The 18,896-nt window shown below is 43.3% G+C and overlaps 1 protein-coding gene across 1 annotated transcript; it reads right to left on the bottom strand.

The window, feature by feature from the left end:
- On the bottom strand, nucleotides 1-14,590 carry LOC123743222 (neurensin-1). Its single transcript, XM_045719327.2, has 3 exons — nucleotides 14,477-14,590; nucleotides 8,404-8,672; nucleotides 1-7,148 (listed from the first exon to the last, which is right to left on the bottom strand). The coding sequence occupies exons 2-3, from the start codon at nucleotides 8,587-8,589 to the stop codon at nucleotides 6,750-6,752; spliced, it is 585 nt and encodes a 194-aa protein (XP_045575283.1). The 5' UTR covers nucleotides 8,590-8,672; nucleotides 14,477-14,590; the 3' UTR covers nucleotides 1-6,749.
- Nucleotides 14,591-18,896: the final 4,306 nt, after the last annotated feature.

The raw sequence follows: 18,896 nt of genomic DNA, 5'->3' as shown, positions 1-18,896 counted from the left end.
TAAGCTGCTGATAATTCCAAGTTGTATTTATTATGTTATATGAAAAATAGACATGTAATATAGGACAGAGTTATCTTTGCTAGTTCCTTCTTTCTCTGACAGGTACAATCCATTTGATAACAAATATTCCCTTAAGATTTAACACAACTCTCATCTGTAATAATTTGGAACAGGGTTTTTGAATACAGGTTTTCAATTTACTCCATTTAAAATGTTATTATAAATGTATTCACAACATGGCACTATATGGATCCATCAAGCCAAACTGACCACTCAGAAGTGACTGCTATTAATCACTGTTATAGTTATGTCTCTTTAGTTAGCTAGTAATGTTATTCTCATTGGTTTATTGTTTTGTAGCTTTATCTCACACCGATGACTTGTCTTCTATAGATTGACATGTTGGTTACCTTGGTTACAGGTCAGCGGAGGCTGGTGGGTGGAGATGTAGTTAGGGACAGGCTCATCATAACAGCTGGAATGGAATGGATACGAAAGTTGTCGCGTGTTTTGATACCGCTCCTTTCAGTCCATTCCAGCCGTTAACAATGAGCCCGTCCTCCGATATCTCCGCCCACCAGCCTCCAGTGTTCCAGGTGAGGCGTCATCGTTAGCTACAGGCGAACTCTTGTTTGTCTGTTTTCACACCTGGCCTGTGTTGTGTCTAGTACAGGATGAGTTTGGATGATGTCACCTCTCACAGTTATAAAAATAAAAGAGGAAGGAAGGAAGGGGTCAAGGGTCAGCAGTTTGTTTGAATGGGAAAGGTCAGTTCATCAGATCACACACACTATGGTACTTGGTATTTTACAATAATGGTATTTTACAAACATGAAAATCAAAGCTGATATATTCATTTGAAGAGAAATTGATTTAAAGGGTTAAAGAAAACCGCAACACAGAATCTTCAGCTCTATCAACTTGTTAAGTCCCAGATCACCTGGTTTCTCCTATAAACAAAACGAAGCAGCTTTTAGTCTCCATTCTATCCCTGCTAGAGTTCTGTTGTGTCTGAACTGACAGACCAGTAGTCTAGAGTAATGTAATGTATGTCCAGTGTCTGGTGCATCTGATGTCCTCAGCAGCCCAGTATCTTTATCACCCTGCCTTGTGTCTATAGATTCTATGTTGTGATTTACAACAACATGACATAGGGGTTTAAAGCCAACTGTCTATAGATTCTATGTTGTGATTTACAACAACATGACATAGGGGTTTAAAGCCAACTGTCTATAGATTCTATGTTGTGATTTACAACAACATGACATAGGGGTTTAAAGCCAACTGTCTATAGATTCTATGTTGTGATTTATAACAACATGACATAGGGGTTTAAAGCCAACTGTCTATAGATTCTATGTTGTGATTTATAACAACATGACATAGGGGTTTAAAGCCAACTGTCTATAGATTCTATGTTGTGATTTACAACAACATGACATAGGGGTTTAAAGCCAACTGTCTATAGATTCTATGTTGTGATTTATAACAACATGACATAGGGGTTTAAAGCCAACTGTCTATAGATTCTATGTTGTGATTTATAACAACATGACATAGGGGTTTAAAGCCAACTGTCTATAGATTCTATGTTGTGATTTATAACAACATGACATAGGGGTTTAAAGCCAAGTGAGGAAGTGACAGAGCAGAATATAAATATAAGGTTGATCCTTTAGAGACGTTTCAACTGATAAAACCTTTATATCTTCTACCTTATCTGGGAACTGAGGAGGATTCAGTTTGTTGTTTTTTTGCAAAGATACATTATTTGTACGTAAATAAAACCACTAACACGACTACAGTAGCGATCCCGTTGTTATTGGCACCACCGTGGAACACAAATCCTCTGTGTTAAAGGCTTTTCCTCACTCTGTGTGCGTCCTGTCTGCTGTTACAACGAGCGGTGTTACTTTGAACTGAGTAGGAAATGAACATCAATCACAGGACTACACATCAAACACCACAGCTGCTGCTAGTTACACCACAGCTGCTGCTCGTTACACCACAGCTGCTGCTCGTTACACCACAGCTGCTGCTCGTTACACCGCAGCTGCTGCTCGTTACACCGCAGCTGCTGCTAGTTACACCGCAGCTGCTGCTCGTTACACCGCAGCTGCTGCTCGTTACACCGCAGCTGCTGCTCGTTACACCGCAGCTGCTGCTCGTTACACCGCAGCTGCTGCTAGTTACACCACAGCTGCTGCTCGTTACACCACAGCTGCTGCTCGTTACACCACAGCTGCTGCTCGTTACACCACAGCTGCTGCTCGTTACACCACAGCTGCTGCTAGTTACACCACAGCTGCTGCTAGTTACACCACAGCTGCTGCTAGTTACACCACAGCTGCTGCTCGTTACACCACAGCTGCTGCTCGTTACACCACAGCTGCTGCTAGTTACACCACAGCTGCTGCTAGTTACACCACAGCTGCTGCTCGTTACACCACAGTTTGTTCTCGTTACACCACAGCTGCTGCTCGTTACACCACAGCTGCTGCTCGTTACACCACAGCTGCTGCTCGTTACACCACAGCTGCTGCTCGTTACACCACAGCTGCTACTAGTTACACCACAGCTGCTGCTCGTTACACCACAGAAATTATAGAACAACAGTTGTCAGCAATTGCTTAGACTCAATATAGATATTTTGGGGAAAAAGGAACCCCATTCTTTCAATTCTTCACTGCTGAAGATGACACTCATAAATCCAGTCAAGATGGAAAACCTACGCAAGACAGTGACTGACTGTCACTAATAAAGAGTTAGATCAAAGGAGCTGTGTGATGCCTCCAGCCGTTAGTGGAGACACTGAGTTGGACAAAACATTAAGAACACCTTCCTGATATTGAGTTACAGCCTCAATTAATCTGGGCTCATGGACTCTACAAGGTGTCGAAAGCGTTCCACAGGGATGCTGGCCCTTGTTGACTCCAATGCTTCCCACAGTTGTGTCAAGTTGGCTGGATGTCCTTTGGGTGGTGGACCATTAATGATACACACGGGAAACAGTTGAGCGTGAAAAACCCAGCAGCGTTGCAGTTCTTGACACACTGAAACTGGTGAGTCTGGTACCTACTACCATACCCCGTTTAAAGGCACTTAAGTCTTTAGTCTTGCCAATTCACCCTCTGAATGGCACACATACACAATCCAAGCTTCAATGCCATACAACTCTCCTTCCGTGGCCTCCAACTGCTCTTAAATACAAGTAAAAGTAAATGCATGCTCTTCAACCGATCGCTGCCTGCACCTGCCCGCCCATCCAGCATCACTACTCTGGACGGTTCTGACTTAGAATATGTGGACAACTACAAATACCTAGGTGTCTGGTTAGACTGTAAGCTCTCCTTCCAGACTCACATCAAACATTTCCAATCCAAAGTTAAATCTAGAATTGGCTTCCTATTTCGCAACAAAGCATCCTTCACTCATGCTGCCAAACATACCCTCGTAAAACTGACCATCCTACCAATCCTCGACTTCGGCGATGTCATTTACAAAATAGCCTCCAATACCCTACTCAATAAATTGGATGCAGTCTATCACAGTGCCATCCGTTTTGTCACCAAAGTCCCATATACTACCCACCACTGCGACCTGTATGCTCTCGTTGGCTGGCCCTCGCTTCATACTCGTCGCCAAACCCACTGGCTCCAGGTCATCTACAAGACCCTGCTAGGTAAAGTCCCCCCTTATCTCAGCTCGCTGGTCACCATCGCAGCACCCACCTGTAGCACGCTTTCCAGCAGGTATATCTCACTGGTCACCCCCAAAGCCAATTCCTCCTTTGGCCGTCTCTCCTTCCAGTTCTCTGCTGCCAATGACTGGAACGAACTACAAAAATCTCTGAAACTGGAAACACTTATCTCCCTCACTAGCTTTAAGCACCAGCTGTCAGAGCAGCTCACAGATCACTGCACCTGTACATAGCCCATCTATAATTTAGCTCAAACAACTACCTCTTCCCCTACTGTATTTATTTATTTTGCTCCTTTCCACCCCATTATTTCTACTTTGCACTTTCTTCCATTACAAATCAACCATTCCAGTGTTTTACTTGCTATATTGTATTTACTTCGCCACCATGGCCTATTTATTGCCTTTTACCTCCCTTATCTCACCTCATTTGCTCACATAGTATATAGACTTATTTTTCTACTGTATTATTGACTGTATGTTTGTTTTACTCCATGTGTAACTATGTGTTGTTGTATGTGTCAAACTGCTTTCCTTTATCTTGGCCAGGTCACAATTGTAAATGAGAACTTGTTCTCAACTTGCCTACCTGGTTAAATAAAGATGAAATAAATAAAATAAAAATGTCTCAAGGCTTAAAAATCCTTCTTTAACCTGTCTCCTCCCCTTCATCTACACTGATTGAAGTGGATTTAACAACTGACATCAATAAGGGATCATAGCTTTCACCTGGATTCACCTGGTCATTCTATCTCATTGAAAGAGCAGGTGTTCTTAATGTTTTGTCCCCTCAGGGCATGTCCTCTACATTAGTGGTTTGCTACCTTACCCCCTGTGGATAGGATAAGTTCTGCCTGTGGATAGGATAAGTACCCCGTGTGGATAGGATAAGTACCCCCTGTGGATAGGATAAGTACCCCCTGTGGATAGGATAAGTTCTGCCTGTGGATAGGATAAGTTCTGCCTGTGGATAGGATAAATACCCCCTGTGGATAGGATAAGTACCCCCTGTGGATAGGATAAGTTCTGCCTGTGGATAGGATAAGTTCTGCCTGTGGATAGGATAAGTACCCCCTGTGGATAGGATAAGTTCTGCCTGTGGATAGTATAAGTACCCCCTGTGGATAGGATAAGTTCTGCCTGTGGATAGGATAAGTTCTGCCTGTGGATAGGATAGGTTCTGCCTGTGGATAGGATAAGTACCCCCTGTGGATAGGATAAGTTCTGCCTGTGGATAGGATAAGTACCCCCTGTGGATAGGATAAGTACCCCCTGTGGATAGGATAAGTACCCCCTGTGGATAGGATAAGTACCCCCTGTGGATAGGATAAGTACCCCCTGTGGATAGGATAAGTTCTGCCTGTGGATAGGATAAGTACCCCATGTGGATAGGATAAGTACCCCGTGTGGATAGGATAAGTACCCCCTGTGGATAGGATAAGTACCCCCTGTGGATAGGATAAGTTCTGCCTGTGGATAGGATAAGTTCTGCCTGTGGATAGGATAAGTTCTGCCTGTGGATAGGATAAATACCCCCTGTGGATAGGATAAGTACCCCCTGTGGATAGGATAAGTTCTGCCTGTGGATAGGATAAGTTCTGCCTGTGGATAGGATAAGTACCCCCTGTGGATAGGATAAGTTTTGCCTGTGGATAGTATAAGTACCCCGTGTGGATAGGATAAGTACCCCGTGTGGATAGGATAAGTACCCCCTGTGGATAGGATAAGTTCTGTCTGTGGATAGGATAAGTTCTGCCTGTGGATAGGATAAGTTCTGCCTGTGGATAGGATAAGCACCCCCTGTGGATAGGATAAGTACCCCCTGTGGATAGGATAAGTTCTGCCTGTGGATAGGATAAGTTCTGCCTTTGGATAGGATAAGTACCCCCTGTGGATAGGATAAGTTCTGCCTGTGGATAGGATAAGTACCCCCTGTGGATAGGATACGTTCTGCCTGTGGATAGGATAAGTTCTGCCTATGGATAGGATAAGTACCCCCTGTGGATAGGATAAGTACCCCTGTGGATAGGATAAGTTCTGCCTGTGGATAGGATAAGTTCTGCCTGTGGATAGGATAAGTTCTGCCTGTGGATAGGATAAGTACCCCCTGTGGATAGGATAAGTACCCCCTGTGGATAGGATAAGTCTGCCTGTGGATAGGATAAGTTCTGCCTGTGGATAGGATAAGTACCCCCCATGGATTGGATAAGTTCTGCCTGTGGATAGGATAAGTACCCCCTGTGGATAGGATAAGTTCTGCCTGTGGATACGCTATGTTCCCCCTGCGGATAGGATAAGTACCCCTGTGAATAGGATAAGTACCCCATGTGGATAGGATAAGTACCCTCTGTGGATAGGATAAGTTCCCATGTGGATAGGATAAGTACCCTCTGTGGATAGGATAAGTACCCCCTGTGGATAGGATAAGTACCCCCTGTGGATATGATAAGTACCCCCTGTGGATAGGATAAGTACCCTCTGTGGATAGGATAAGTACCCCCTGTGGATATGATAAGTACCCCCTGTGGATAGGATAAGTACCCTCTGTGGATAGGATAAGAACCCCAGGTTGAGAACCACTGCTCTATACAATGAGTCTGTTAGTTTCTTGATCTAGGTACATTAATCCTGTAGGCTGATTGTAACCCAGCCAGTAGTTGACACTACCACAGCGTTACCTGAAAGGAGCTGTATGAAACCTCCTGCGGCCTGTATAACACAGCGTTACATGAAAGGAGCTGTGTGAAACCTCCTGCGGCCTTTATAACACAGTGTTACATGAAAGGAGCTGTATGAAACCTCCTGCGGCCTGTATAACACAGCGTTACATGAAAGGAGCTGTGTGAAACCTCCTGCGGCCTTTATAACACAGTGTTACATGAAAGGAGCTGTGCGATTCCTCCTGCAGCCACTAGTGTAAGTGCTGGATACACAGGGTTTGTTTTTAAGGAGTAGTACTAAGATGCCGTAAGCTGACCTTTAGAAGGGTTAGGAACAAGGACACATGAACACCACTGATGATCTACCTCTCACTACTACATTGATAACTGTTATGTCTCTGAGTTGGGCTGGACACTTTGCACTTTAGACAGGGTGACAGGGATCTTACTCTCCCCCGGAGTAGGGCCTCTGGTGATTGGATGGACCGTATTCTGGATATCAACCAGCCTCTCCTTAAACTTCTGCTGCAGGTACAGCTCCTCCTTGGAGTAGGTCTTAGAGAAGGCCGAGAGGAGGAGACCTACGGCCATCAGGCCGCCACCCACGCAGAACAGCACGGCGCCCGTCAGCTTGCACACGTCCAGCGCTCGGTTGAAGCGCACAGCATGGCTGTCCACGAAGAGGAGCTCGTCCTCCCCGAACGCTTCGATCTTAGTCGGGGTGGCGTAGCCCACCAGTAGGACAATGAGGCCTGTCACCAGGATCAGGGTTCCTAACGCTAGACAGACCTGGGGGAGGGAGAGACAGGATCAGGGTTCCTAACGCTAGACAGACCTGGGGAAGGGAGAGACAGGATCAGGGTTCCTAACGCTAGACAGACCTGGGGGAGGGAGAGACAGGATCAGGGTTCCTAACGCTAGACAGACCTGGGGGAGGGAGAGACAGGATCAGGGTTCCTAACGCTAGACAGACCTGGGGGAGGGAGAGACAGGATCAGGGTTCCTAACGCTAGACAGACCTGGGGAAGGGAGAGACAGGATCAGGGTTCCTAACGCTAGACAGACCTGGGGGAGGGAGAGACAGGATCAGGGTTCCTAACGCTAGACAGACCTGGGGGAGGGAGAGACAGGATCAGGGTTCCTAACGCTAGACAGACCTGGGGGAGGGAGAGACAGGATCAGGGTTCCTAACGCTAGACAGACCTGGGGGAGGGAGAGACAGGATCAGGGTTCCAAACGCTGAACAAGCAGATGTTTACAGTAACCTGGCTCAATACACTACCCAGACCATGTCAGTATGTTTACAGTAACCTGGCTCAATACATTACCCAGACCATGTCAGGATGTTACAGCACCTTGGCTCAATACAATACCCAGACCATGTCAGTATGTTTACAGTAACCTGGCTCAATACACTACCCAGACCATGTCAGGATGTTTACAGTAACCTGGCTCAATACACTACCCAGACCATGTCAGGATGTTTACAGTAACCTGGCTCAATACACTACCCAGACCATGTCAGGATGTTTACAGTAACCTGGCTCAATACACTACCCAGACCATGTCAGGATGTTTACAGTAACCTGGCTCAATACACTACCCAGACCATGTCAGGATGTTTACAGTAACCTGGCTCAATACACTACCCAGACCATGTCAGGATGTTTACAGTAACCTGGCCCAATACACTACCCAGACCATGTCAGGATGTTTACAGTAACCTGGCTCAATACACTACCCAGACCATGTCAGGATGTTTACAGTAACCTGGCTCAATACACTACCCAGACCATGTCAGGATGTTTACAGTAACCTGGCTCAATACACTACCCAGACCATGTCAGTATGTTTACAGTAACCTGGCTCAATACACTACCCAGACCATGTCAGGATGTTTACAGTAACCTGGCTCAATACACTACCCAGACCATGTCAGGATGTTTACAGTAACCTGGCTCAATACACTACCCAGACCATGTCAGGATGTTTACAGCACCTTGGCCCAATACCCTCCCAATATCTCTTCTCTCATGTATCATACCTTCCAGAAGACAGAGCTCCACCGACTAGGCGATCTCTGAATCTGAAAATCTTCATCGCGTTCCCAGATGGAGGCAGTACACTCCTCGTAGAACTGGTGGAGGTATGATCTGACGCCATATCGCTGGTCGTGCTGCGTCTGTTCAGCGTAGTCTGACCCACAGATCTCAGCACAGGCTGAAGCCATCCTGACCCTTTCACCTCAGCTCTGTCTAGAGAGATAGAGAGAGACAGCACCACACTAACCTCACACACACCAGGTGCCACTGCCTGCACACACACACACACACACACACACACACACACACACACACACACACACACACACACACACACACACACACACACACACACACACACACACACACACACACACACACACACACACACACACACACACACACACACATAAACAGTTTTATTATGGGAGAGAGATACAATGCTGAATGAGCCACAGTGTTGCTCCCATTTTGAATCACCCATCTGTCCCTGTTCAGGATATTAGGTTCTGTTGCTACTTGCTAACTGCTACCTGTTCAGGATATTAGGTTGTGTTTCTACCTGCTACCTGTTCAGGATATTAGGTTGTGTTTATACCTGCTACCTGCTACTTGTTACCTGTTCAGGATATTAGGTTGTGTTTCTACCTGCTACCTGCTACGTGTTACCTGTTCAGGATATTAGGTTGTGTTTCTGCCTGTTACCTGATCAGGATATTAGGTTCTGTTGCTACCTGTTACCTGTTCAGGATATTAGGTTGTGTTTCTGCCTGTTACCTGTTCAGGATATTAGGTTGTGTTTCTGCCTGCTACCTGTTACCTGTTCAGGATATTAGGTTGTGTTTCTGCCTGCTACCTGTTACCTGTTCAGGATATTAGGTTGTGTTTCTGCCTGCTACCTGTTACCTGTTCAGGATATTAGGTTGTGTTTCTGCCTGCTACTTGTTACCTGTTCAGGATATTAGGTTGTGTTGTTACCTGTTACCTGTTCAGGATATTAGGTTCTGTTTCTACCTGTTACCTGTTCAGGATATTAGGTTGTGTTTCTGCCTGTTACCTGTTCAGGATATTAGGTTGTGTTGTTACCTGTTACCTGTTCAGGATATTAGGTTGTGTTTATGCCTGCTACCTGTTACCTGTTCAGGATATTAGGTTGTGTTTCTACCTGCTACCTGCTACCTGTTCAGGATATTAGGTTGTGTTGCTACCTGTTACCTGTTCAGGATATTAGGTTGTGTTGCTACCTGCTACCTGTTCAGGATATTAGGTTGTGTTTCTACCTGCTACCTGTTACCTGTTCAGGATATTAGGTTGTGTTGCTACCTGTTACCTGTTCAGGATATTAGACTGTGTTGCTACCTGCTACCTGTTCAGGATATTAGGTTGTGTTTCTACCTGCTAGCTGTTACCTGTTCAGGATATTAGGTTGTGTTGCTACCTGTTACCTGTTCAGGATATTAGGTTGTGTTTCTACCTGCTACCTTCTACCTGTTACCTGTTCAGGATATTAGGTTGTGTTTCTACCTGCTACCTGTTCAGGATATTAGGTTGTGTTTCTACCTGTTACCTGTTCAGGATATTAGGTTGTGTTTCTACCTGCTACCTGTTCAGGATATTAGGTTGTGTTTATGCCTGCTACCTGATCAGGATATTAGGTTGTGTTGTTACCTGTTACCTGTTCAGGATATTAGGTTGTGTTTATGCCTGCTACCTGTTACCTGTTCAGGATATTAGGTTGTGTTTCTACCTTCTACCTGCTACCTGTTCAGGATATTAGGTTGTGTTGCTACCTGCACCTGTTCAGGATATTAGGTTGTGTTTCTACCTGCTACCTGTTACCTGTTCAGGATATTAGGTTGTGTTGCTACCTGTTACCTGTTCAGGATATTAGACTGTGTTGCTACCTGCTACCTGTTCAGGATATTAGGTTGTGTTTCTACCTGCTACCTGTTACCTGTTCGGGATATTAGGTTGTGTTGCTACCTGTTACCTGTTCAGGATATTAGGTTGTGTTTCTACCTGCTACCTGCTACCTGTTACCTGTTCAGGATATTAGGTTGTGTTTCTACCTGCTACCTGTTCAGGATATTAGGTTGTGTTTCTACCTGTTACCTGTTCAGGATATTAGGTTGTGTTTCTACCTGCTACCTGTTCAGGATATTAGGTTGTGTTTATGCCTGCTACCTGTTCAGTATATTAGGTTGTGTTGCTACCTGTTACCTGTTCAGGATATTAGGTTGTGTTGCTACCTGTTACCTGTTCAGGATATAAGGTTGTGTTTTTACCTGCTACCTGTTACCTGTTCAGGATATTAGGTTGTGTTGCTACCTGTTACCTGTTCAGGATATTAGGTTGTGTTTCTGCCTGCTACCTGTTACCTGTTCAGGATATTAGGTTGTGTTTCTGCCTGCTACCTTCTACATGCTACCTGTTACCTGTTCAGGATATTAGGTTATGTTTCTGCCTGCTACCTTCTACCTTCTACCTGTTCAGGATATTAGGTTGTGTTTCTGCCTGCTACCTTCTACCTGTTCAGGATATTAGGTTGTGTTTCTGCCTGCTACCTGTTCGGGATATTAGGTTGTGTTTCTGTCTGCTACCTTCTACCTGTTACCTGTTCAGGATATTAGGTTGTGTTTCTGCCTGCTACCTGCTGCCTGTTCAGGATATTAGGTTGTGTTTCTACCTGTTACCTGTTCAGGATATTAGGTTGTGTTTCTACCTGCTACCTGTTCAGGATATTAGGTTGTGTTTCTACCTGTTACCTGTTCAGGATATTAGGTTGTGTTTCTACCTGCTACCTGTTCAGGATATTAGGTTGTGTTTATGCCTGCTACCTGTTCAGTATATTAGGTTGTGTTGCTACCTGTTACCTGTTCAGGATATTAGGTTGTGTTGCTACCTGTTACCTGTTCAGGATATAAGGTTGTGTTTTTACCTGCTACCTGTTACCTGTTCAGGATATTAGGTTGTGTTGCTACCTGTTACCTGTTCAGGATATTAGGTTGTGTTTCTGCCTGCTACCTGTTACCTGTTCAGGATATTAGGTTGTGTTTCTGCCTGCTACCTTCTACATGCTACCTGTTACCTGTTCAGGATATTAGGTTATGTTTCTGCCTGCTACCTTCTACCTTCTACCTGTTCAGGATATTAGGTTGTGTTTCTGCCTGCTACCTTCTACCTGTTCAGGATATTAGGTTGTGTTTCTGCCTGCTACCTGTTCAGGATATTAGGTTGTGTTTCTGTCTGCTACCTTCTACCTGTTACCTGTTCAGGATATTAGGTTGTGTTTCTGCCTGCTACCTGCTGCCTGTTCAGGATATTAGGTTGTGTTTCTGCCTGCTACCTGTTCAGGATATTAGGTTGTGTTTCTGCCTTCTACCTTATACATTCTACCTGTTCAGGATATTAGGTTGTGTTTCTGCCTGCTACCTGCTAGCTGTTCAGGATATTAGGTTGTGTTTCTGCCTGTTACCTGTTCAGGATATTAGGTTGTGTTTCTGCCTTCCACCTTATACATTCTACCTGTTCAGGATATTAGGTTGTGTTTCTGCCTGCTACCTGTTACCTGTTCAGGATATTAGGTTCTGTTTCTGCCTGCTACCTTCTACATGCTACCTGTTCAGGATATTAGGTTGTGTTTCTGCCTGCTACCTGTTCAGGATATTAGGTTGTGTTGCTACCTGTTACCTGTTCAGGATATTAGGTTGTGTTTCTGCCTGTTACCGGTTACCTGTTCAGGATATTAGGTTGTGTTTCTGCCTGCTACCTGTTACCTTGTTACCTGTTCAGGATATTAGGTTGTGTTGCTGCCTGCTACCTTCTACCTGTTCAGGATATTAGGTTGTGTTTCTACCTGTTACCTGTTCAGGATATTAGGTTGTGTTGCTACCTGTTACCTGTTCAGGATATTAGGTTGTGTTTCTGCCTGTTACCGGTTACCTGTTCAGGATATTAGGTTGTGTTGCTGCCTGCTACCTGTTCAGGATATTAGGTTGTGTTTCTACCTGTTACCTGTTTAATCACATTGTGGTTACATGGGACATAAGGGCTGGTTTCTATCACATTGTGGTTACATGGGACATAAGGGCTGGTTTCTATCACATATTCTACCCATTTTACCTGCTACCTATTACCTGCTACCTGTTGCCTATTACCTTCTACCTGCTGCCTATTACCTGCTACCTGCTGACAATTACCTGCTGCCTGCTACCTGCTGCCTATTACCTGCTGCCTGCTGACAATTACCTGCTGCCTGCTACCTGCTGCCTATTACCTGCTGCCTATTACCTGCTGTCTGCTACCTGCTGACTGCTACCTGCTGCCTGCCTTCTACCTGCTACCTGCTGCCTTCTACCTGCTGCCTGTTGCCTGCTACCTGCTGCCTTCTACCTTCTGCCTGCTGCCTGTTGCCTGCTACCTGCTGCCTGATGCGTTCTACCTGCTACCTGCTGCCTGCTGCCTTCTACCTGCTGCCTTCTACCTGCTGCCTGCTACCTGCTGCCTGCTACCTGCTGCCTTCTACCTGCTGCCTGCTACCTTCTGCCTGCTGCCTGCTACCTGCTGCCTGCTACCTGCTGCCTTCTGCCTGCTGCCTTCTACCTGCTACCTGCTGCCTGCTACCTGCTGCCTGCTGCCTGCTGCCTGCTACCTGCTGCCTGCTGCCTGCTGCCTCCTACCTGCTGCCTGCTACCTGCTGCCTTCTACCTGCTGCCTGATGTTGCTACCTGCTACCTGATGCCTGCTTCCTGCTGGTTTGATGTAGACTCTATCTGAATTAATAACAGTTCTGTTGTCTAAATGTAGTCAGTGTGGAATGATGTAGTTGTATTTTTTTGTATTTTGTATATGATGTGTATGCAGGGCTTTTCTGTGAAAGAGACCTTGGTCTTTAAAATAAAGGTCAAATAAAATCGAATGTGCTTATGGCAAAATAATGACTAAATATTCAGCATTTAGTATTATGAAAAATGCTAATAATGAGATATGCAATATGTATAGTTTGTGTACTCCTTGACAATCTCTATCATACATAATAAATATGTCTCTGAAGAGCCCACAGCGTCATCTGTTCCAATCCAATGCTTTGATGGGTAATATTCCATGTAAACACAAACCTAGTTGTCAAGTAAACAAACACAACAGATACGACAACGTAGCCGATATAATAACCTCTGTCATACCGATTATAAGGTCACGAGGATGCCAGTGGTCAATACAGCTGATCTTGTTTTGATCATGTTCTCTCACCGATTGGAACCAAACCCATTCTACAATCTCAAATAATTAACATTTAAACCAAAACACGAAGGAAACAAGTGCTATTTGCCGGTGGTGAACATGTAAACCGGAAAAATGCGACCTTCTTTTATAACTCAATGACTGCGACTACAGAGCTAGAGAGAGCGAGAGAGAGAGCGAGAGAGAGAGAGAGAGAGAGAGAGAGAGAGAGAGAGAGACAGAGAGCTAGAGAGAGAGAGAGAGAGAGAGAGAGAGAGAGAGAGCTATCGCTGTCCATGGTGCTGAATGTGAATCCGCTCTACCCAAGGAGGCAGGGACGTAAGACATGACGCCATACTGCTCTGACACACACGTCCTTCCTTCGTCTTGCTTTCACAGTCCCCTTGAGACATCTTTTATCTAAGATAATAGCATCAAACCATGTCATCGATTAGGCTACAAGCTGTTATCGTCAAAGTAAACGGATTTGCTTTGGATTTCCACGCCACACCAGGCGCATGCTATAGGCTAAATAAAGTTGAGATTGGGAAGTCAACTGTCTATTTACAAAACTACAAACACTATTGATCTGAGTCTGACAACACGTCTTCTGTCTAGTTCTTTCAAAAATAAATACAAAACTCGACAGTTAATCCCACCCTAAACGTTGACAGCAGATCAAGACATTTTCTCATTTTAAATGTCACTTCCAGATGTTGAAATGCCATACAACGAATCATATTTCCACCACTATTATGTAATCCACATCAGATAGCTTATTACAGTCGTTTCCACTATAAACCCGTTAAAAAACCGTTAAATCAATATCCGAACGCATAGAAGGCTGAAATGTACCTGTCATAACCGGCTTGGAGAGGGATCACTCGCGGCTGTTCCTTCACTCAGGTCCCATCACTCTAGATTCTTCGCTCCGACCGTCTCCCAATCGACAATTCAGACTCACGCTGGCTTCTGCGCAGGCGTCAGATCCATGTCTCGTCGACATGCTCAATAGAGGAAGTAGAATGGCGTCATTTTGTAGGCACTAACTCCGCCATGGTTCGTTGGACAAAGTCTATGGGAAATACGTTTTTTTGTTGTTGATAAACGCTGAAACTAAGGTATGTGGTAAACACAGGCTTAGGAGATCTAATATGTTTTGTTCTATGAGATAGTTTGCGTCAGTTTTCATCACTTTTTGTGAATTTTGAACCATTTATGTAATACAAAAAACAACAACATATAAAGCACATACAGGCTTCATAATTCATAAAGGTCATGTTAGGTGACTGATATTACCTTTCATTTATAAGATGTCCTAAGCCTGTCTTAACCTCAGACCTAATTTTCGCCCAAAACCCTATTGTTTCCCCATTCATTTCCGGGTTTTAGGACTACAACCTGGTGAGCCCTGTGGCAGATAGAGGTGTGGCGGTGTGATGATTGGTTGCGACTGGAGGTAGTCTGGGTACATAATTCTGATGTTTTGAGCAGTTGTCACGAAGTGCTTATACAGAAACCCAGCCTAAACCCCCAAAGAGCAAGTAATGCAGAGGCAGAAGGACATGCAACGTGTGTATGATATCAGTGATTAAATTTAAGATAAAACAAAAAGTTGGTACATATGAACAGCAAAACATGGATCTCAGTCCATATCTTATACGTGGAAGATGATGGAGAAAATCAAAACATGATATTCAAATATTGTATGTGACTGGATCTGAATCTGGGTATCCGGTGGAACCTGACTGTGATAACCTGAATACCTAAAGCCTTATCCTGACTGGGATAACCTGAACACCTAAAGTCTTATCCTGACTGGGATAACCTGAACACCTAAAGTCTTATCCTGACTGGGATAACCTGAACACCTAAAGTCTTATCCTGACTGGGATAACCTGAACACCTAAAGTCTTATCCTGACTGGGATAACCTGAAGACCTAAAGCCTTATCCTGACTGGGATAACCTGAACACCTAAAGTCTTATCCTGACTGGGATAACCTGAACACCTAAAGTCTTATCCTGACTGGGATAACCTGAACACCTAAAGTCTTATCCTGACTGGGATAACCTGAACACCTAAAGCCTTGGTATTGGCTAGCATTGCTAACACAAATCTTCAGGTCTCAGACAACGTTATGGTTCACTGAACGACGTCCATTACAAATGCACTGCGCTCTGAAATGATTGACAGCCTTGATACAGATCAGCAATAATGACTGAGCTATATTGTATGCTCCAATAATGTGGTGAATTATATTATACTAATACAATTGCTCGGAGAAATTGATTTTGTTTATAAAGTAATATATTTTTTACCCAAAAGGTAGAGCTCAAAATGATTGTTCCCGCTAAAGATGCTTATAAATAAAGTGGCCAAAAGTTTAGTATTTGGTCCCATACTACTGACATGCAATGACTACATCAAGCTGGTGACTTTCCAAACTGGATGGATGTATTTACAGTTCGTTTTGGTTGTGTTTCAGATTGTTTTGAGCCTAATAGAAATGAATGATACAAAATAAGTCCACCTACATTAAATATACCTGTATGGATCTATGGTAATGTCCACCTACATTAAATATACCTGTATGGATCTATGGTAATGACCACCTACATTAAATATACCTGTATGGATCTATGGTAATGACCACCTACATTAAATATACCTGTATGGCTCTATGGTAATGACCACCTACATTAAATATACCTGTATGGCTCTATGGTAATGAACACCTACATTAAATATACCTGTATGGATCTATGGTAATGACCACCTACATTAAATATACCTGTATGGCTCTATGGTAATGACCACCTACATTAAATATACCTGTATGGCTCTATGGTAATGACCACCTACATTAAATATACCTGTATGGCTCTACGGTAATGACCACCTACATTAAATATACCTGTATGGCTCTACAGTAATGACCACCTACATTAAATATACCTGTATGGCTCTATGGTAATGTCCACCTACATTAAATATACCTGTATGGCTCTACAGTAATGACCACCTACATTAAATATACCTGTATGGCTCTATGGTAATGACCACCTACATTAAATATACCTGTATGGCTCTACAGTAATGACCACCTACATTAAATATACCTGTATGGCTCTATGGTAGTGACCACCTACATTAAATATACCTGTATGGCTCTACAGTAATGACCACCTACATTAAATATACCTGTATGGCTCTATGGTAATGACCACCTAAATATACCTGTATGGATCTATGGTAATCACCACCTACATTAAATATACCTGTATAGCTCTACGGTAATGACCACCTACATTAAATATACCTGTATGGCTCTATGGTAATGACCACCTACATTAAATATACCTGTATGGCTTTACAGTAATGACCACCTACATTAAATATACCTGTATGGCTCTATGGTAATGACCACCTACATTAAATATACCTGTATGGCTCTATGGTAATGACTACCTACATTAAATATACCTGTATGGCTCTACAGTAATGACCACCTACATTAAATATACCTGTATGGCTCTACAGTAATGACCACCTACATTAAATATACCTGTATGGCTCTACAGTAATGACCACCTACATTAAATATACCTGTATGGCTCTACAGTAATGACCACCTACATTAAATATACCTGTATGGATCTATGGTAATGACCATCTACATTAAATATACCTGTATGGCTCTATGGTAATGACCACCTACATTAAATATACCTGTATGGCTCTATGGTAGTGACCACCTACATTATATATACCTGTATGGCTCTATCGTAATGACCACCTACATTAAATATACCTGTATGGCTCTATGGTAGTGACCACCTACATTAAATGTACCTGTATGGCTCTATGGTAATGATCACCTACATTAAATATACCTGTATGGCTCTATGGTAATGACCACCTACATTACATATACCTGTATAGCTCTATGGTAATGATCACCTACATTAAATATACCTGTATGGCTCTATGGTAATGACCACCTACATTAAATATACCTGTATGGCTTTACAGTAATGACCACCTACATTAAATATACCTGTATGGCTCTACGGTAATGACCACCTACATTAAATATACCTGTATGGCTCTATGGTAATGACCACCTACATTAAATATACCTGTATGGCTCTATGGTAATGACCACCTACATTAAATATACCTGTATGGCTCTATGGTAATGTCCACCTACATTAAATACACCTGTATGGCTCTACAGTAATGACCACCTACATTAAATATACCTGTATGGCTCTATGGTAATGACCACCTACATTAAATATACCTGTATGGCTCTATGGTAATGACCACCTACATTAAATATACCTGTATGGCTCTATGGTAATGACCACCTACATTAAATATACCTGTATGGCTCTACGGTAATGACCACCTACATTAAATATACCTGTATGGCTCTACGGTAATGACCACCTACATTAAATATACCTGTATGGCTCTATGGTAATGACCACCTACATTAAATATACCTGTATGGCTCTATGGTAATGTCCACCTACATTAAATACACCTGTATGGCTCTACAGTAATGACCACCTACATTAAATATACCTGTATGGCTCTATGGTAATGACCACCTACATTAAATATACCTGTATGGCTCTACAGTAATGACCACCTACATTAAATATACCTGTATGGCTCTATGGTAATGACCACCTACATTAAATATACCTGTATGGCTCTATGGTAATGTCCACCTACATTAAATACACCTGTATGGCTCTACAGTAATGACCAACTACATTAAATATACCTGTATGGCTCTATGGTAATGACCACCTACATTAAATATACCTGTATGGCTCTATGGTAATGACCACCTACATTAAATATACCTGTATGGCTCTACAGTAATGACCACCTACATTAAATATACCTGTATGGCTCTACAGTAATGACCACCTACATTAAATATACCTGTATGGCTCTACGGTAATGACCACCTACATTAAATATACCTGTATGGATCTATGGTAATGACCACCTACATTAAATATACCTGTATGGCTCTACGGTAATGACCACCTACATTAAATATACCTGTATGGCTCTACAGTAATGACCACCTACATTAAATATACCTGTATGGCTCTACAGTAATGACCACCTACATTAAATATACCTGTATGGATCTATGGTAATGACCACCTACATTAAATATACCTGTATGGCTCTACAGTAATGACCACCTACATTAAATATACCTGTATGGCTCTATGGTAATGACCAC

Source organism: Salmo salar, chromosome 05, assembly GCF_965601325.2.
Source record: "Salmo salar chromosome 05, fSalSal1, whole genome shotgun sequence".
In the NCBI taxonomy this organism is placed as follows: Eukaryota; Metazoa; Chordata; class Actinopteri; order Salmoniformes; family Salmonidae; genus Salmo; species Salmo salar.
The sequence above is the reverse complement of the archived record's forward strand: the minus strand, read 5'-3'. Positions and strand labels throughout refer to the sequence as shown.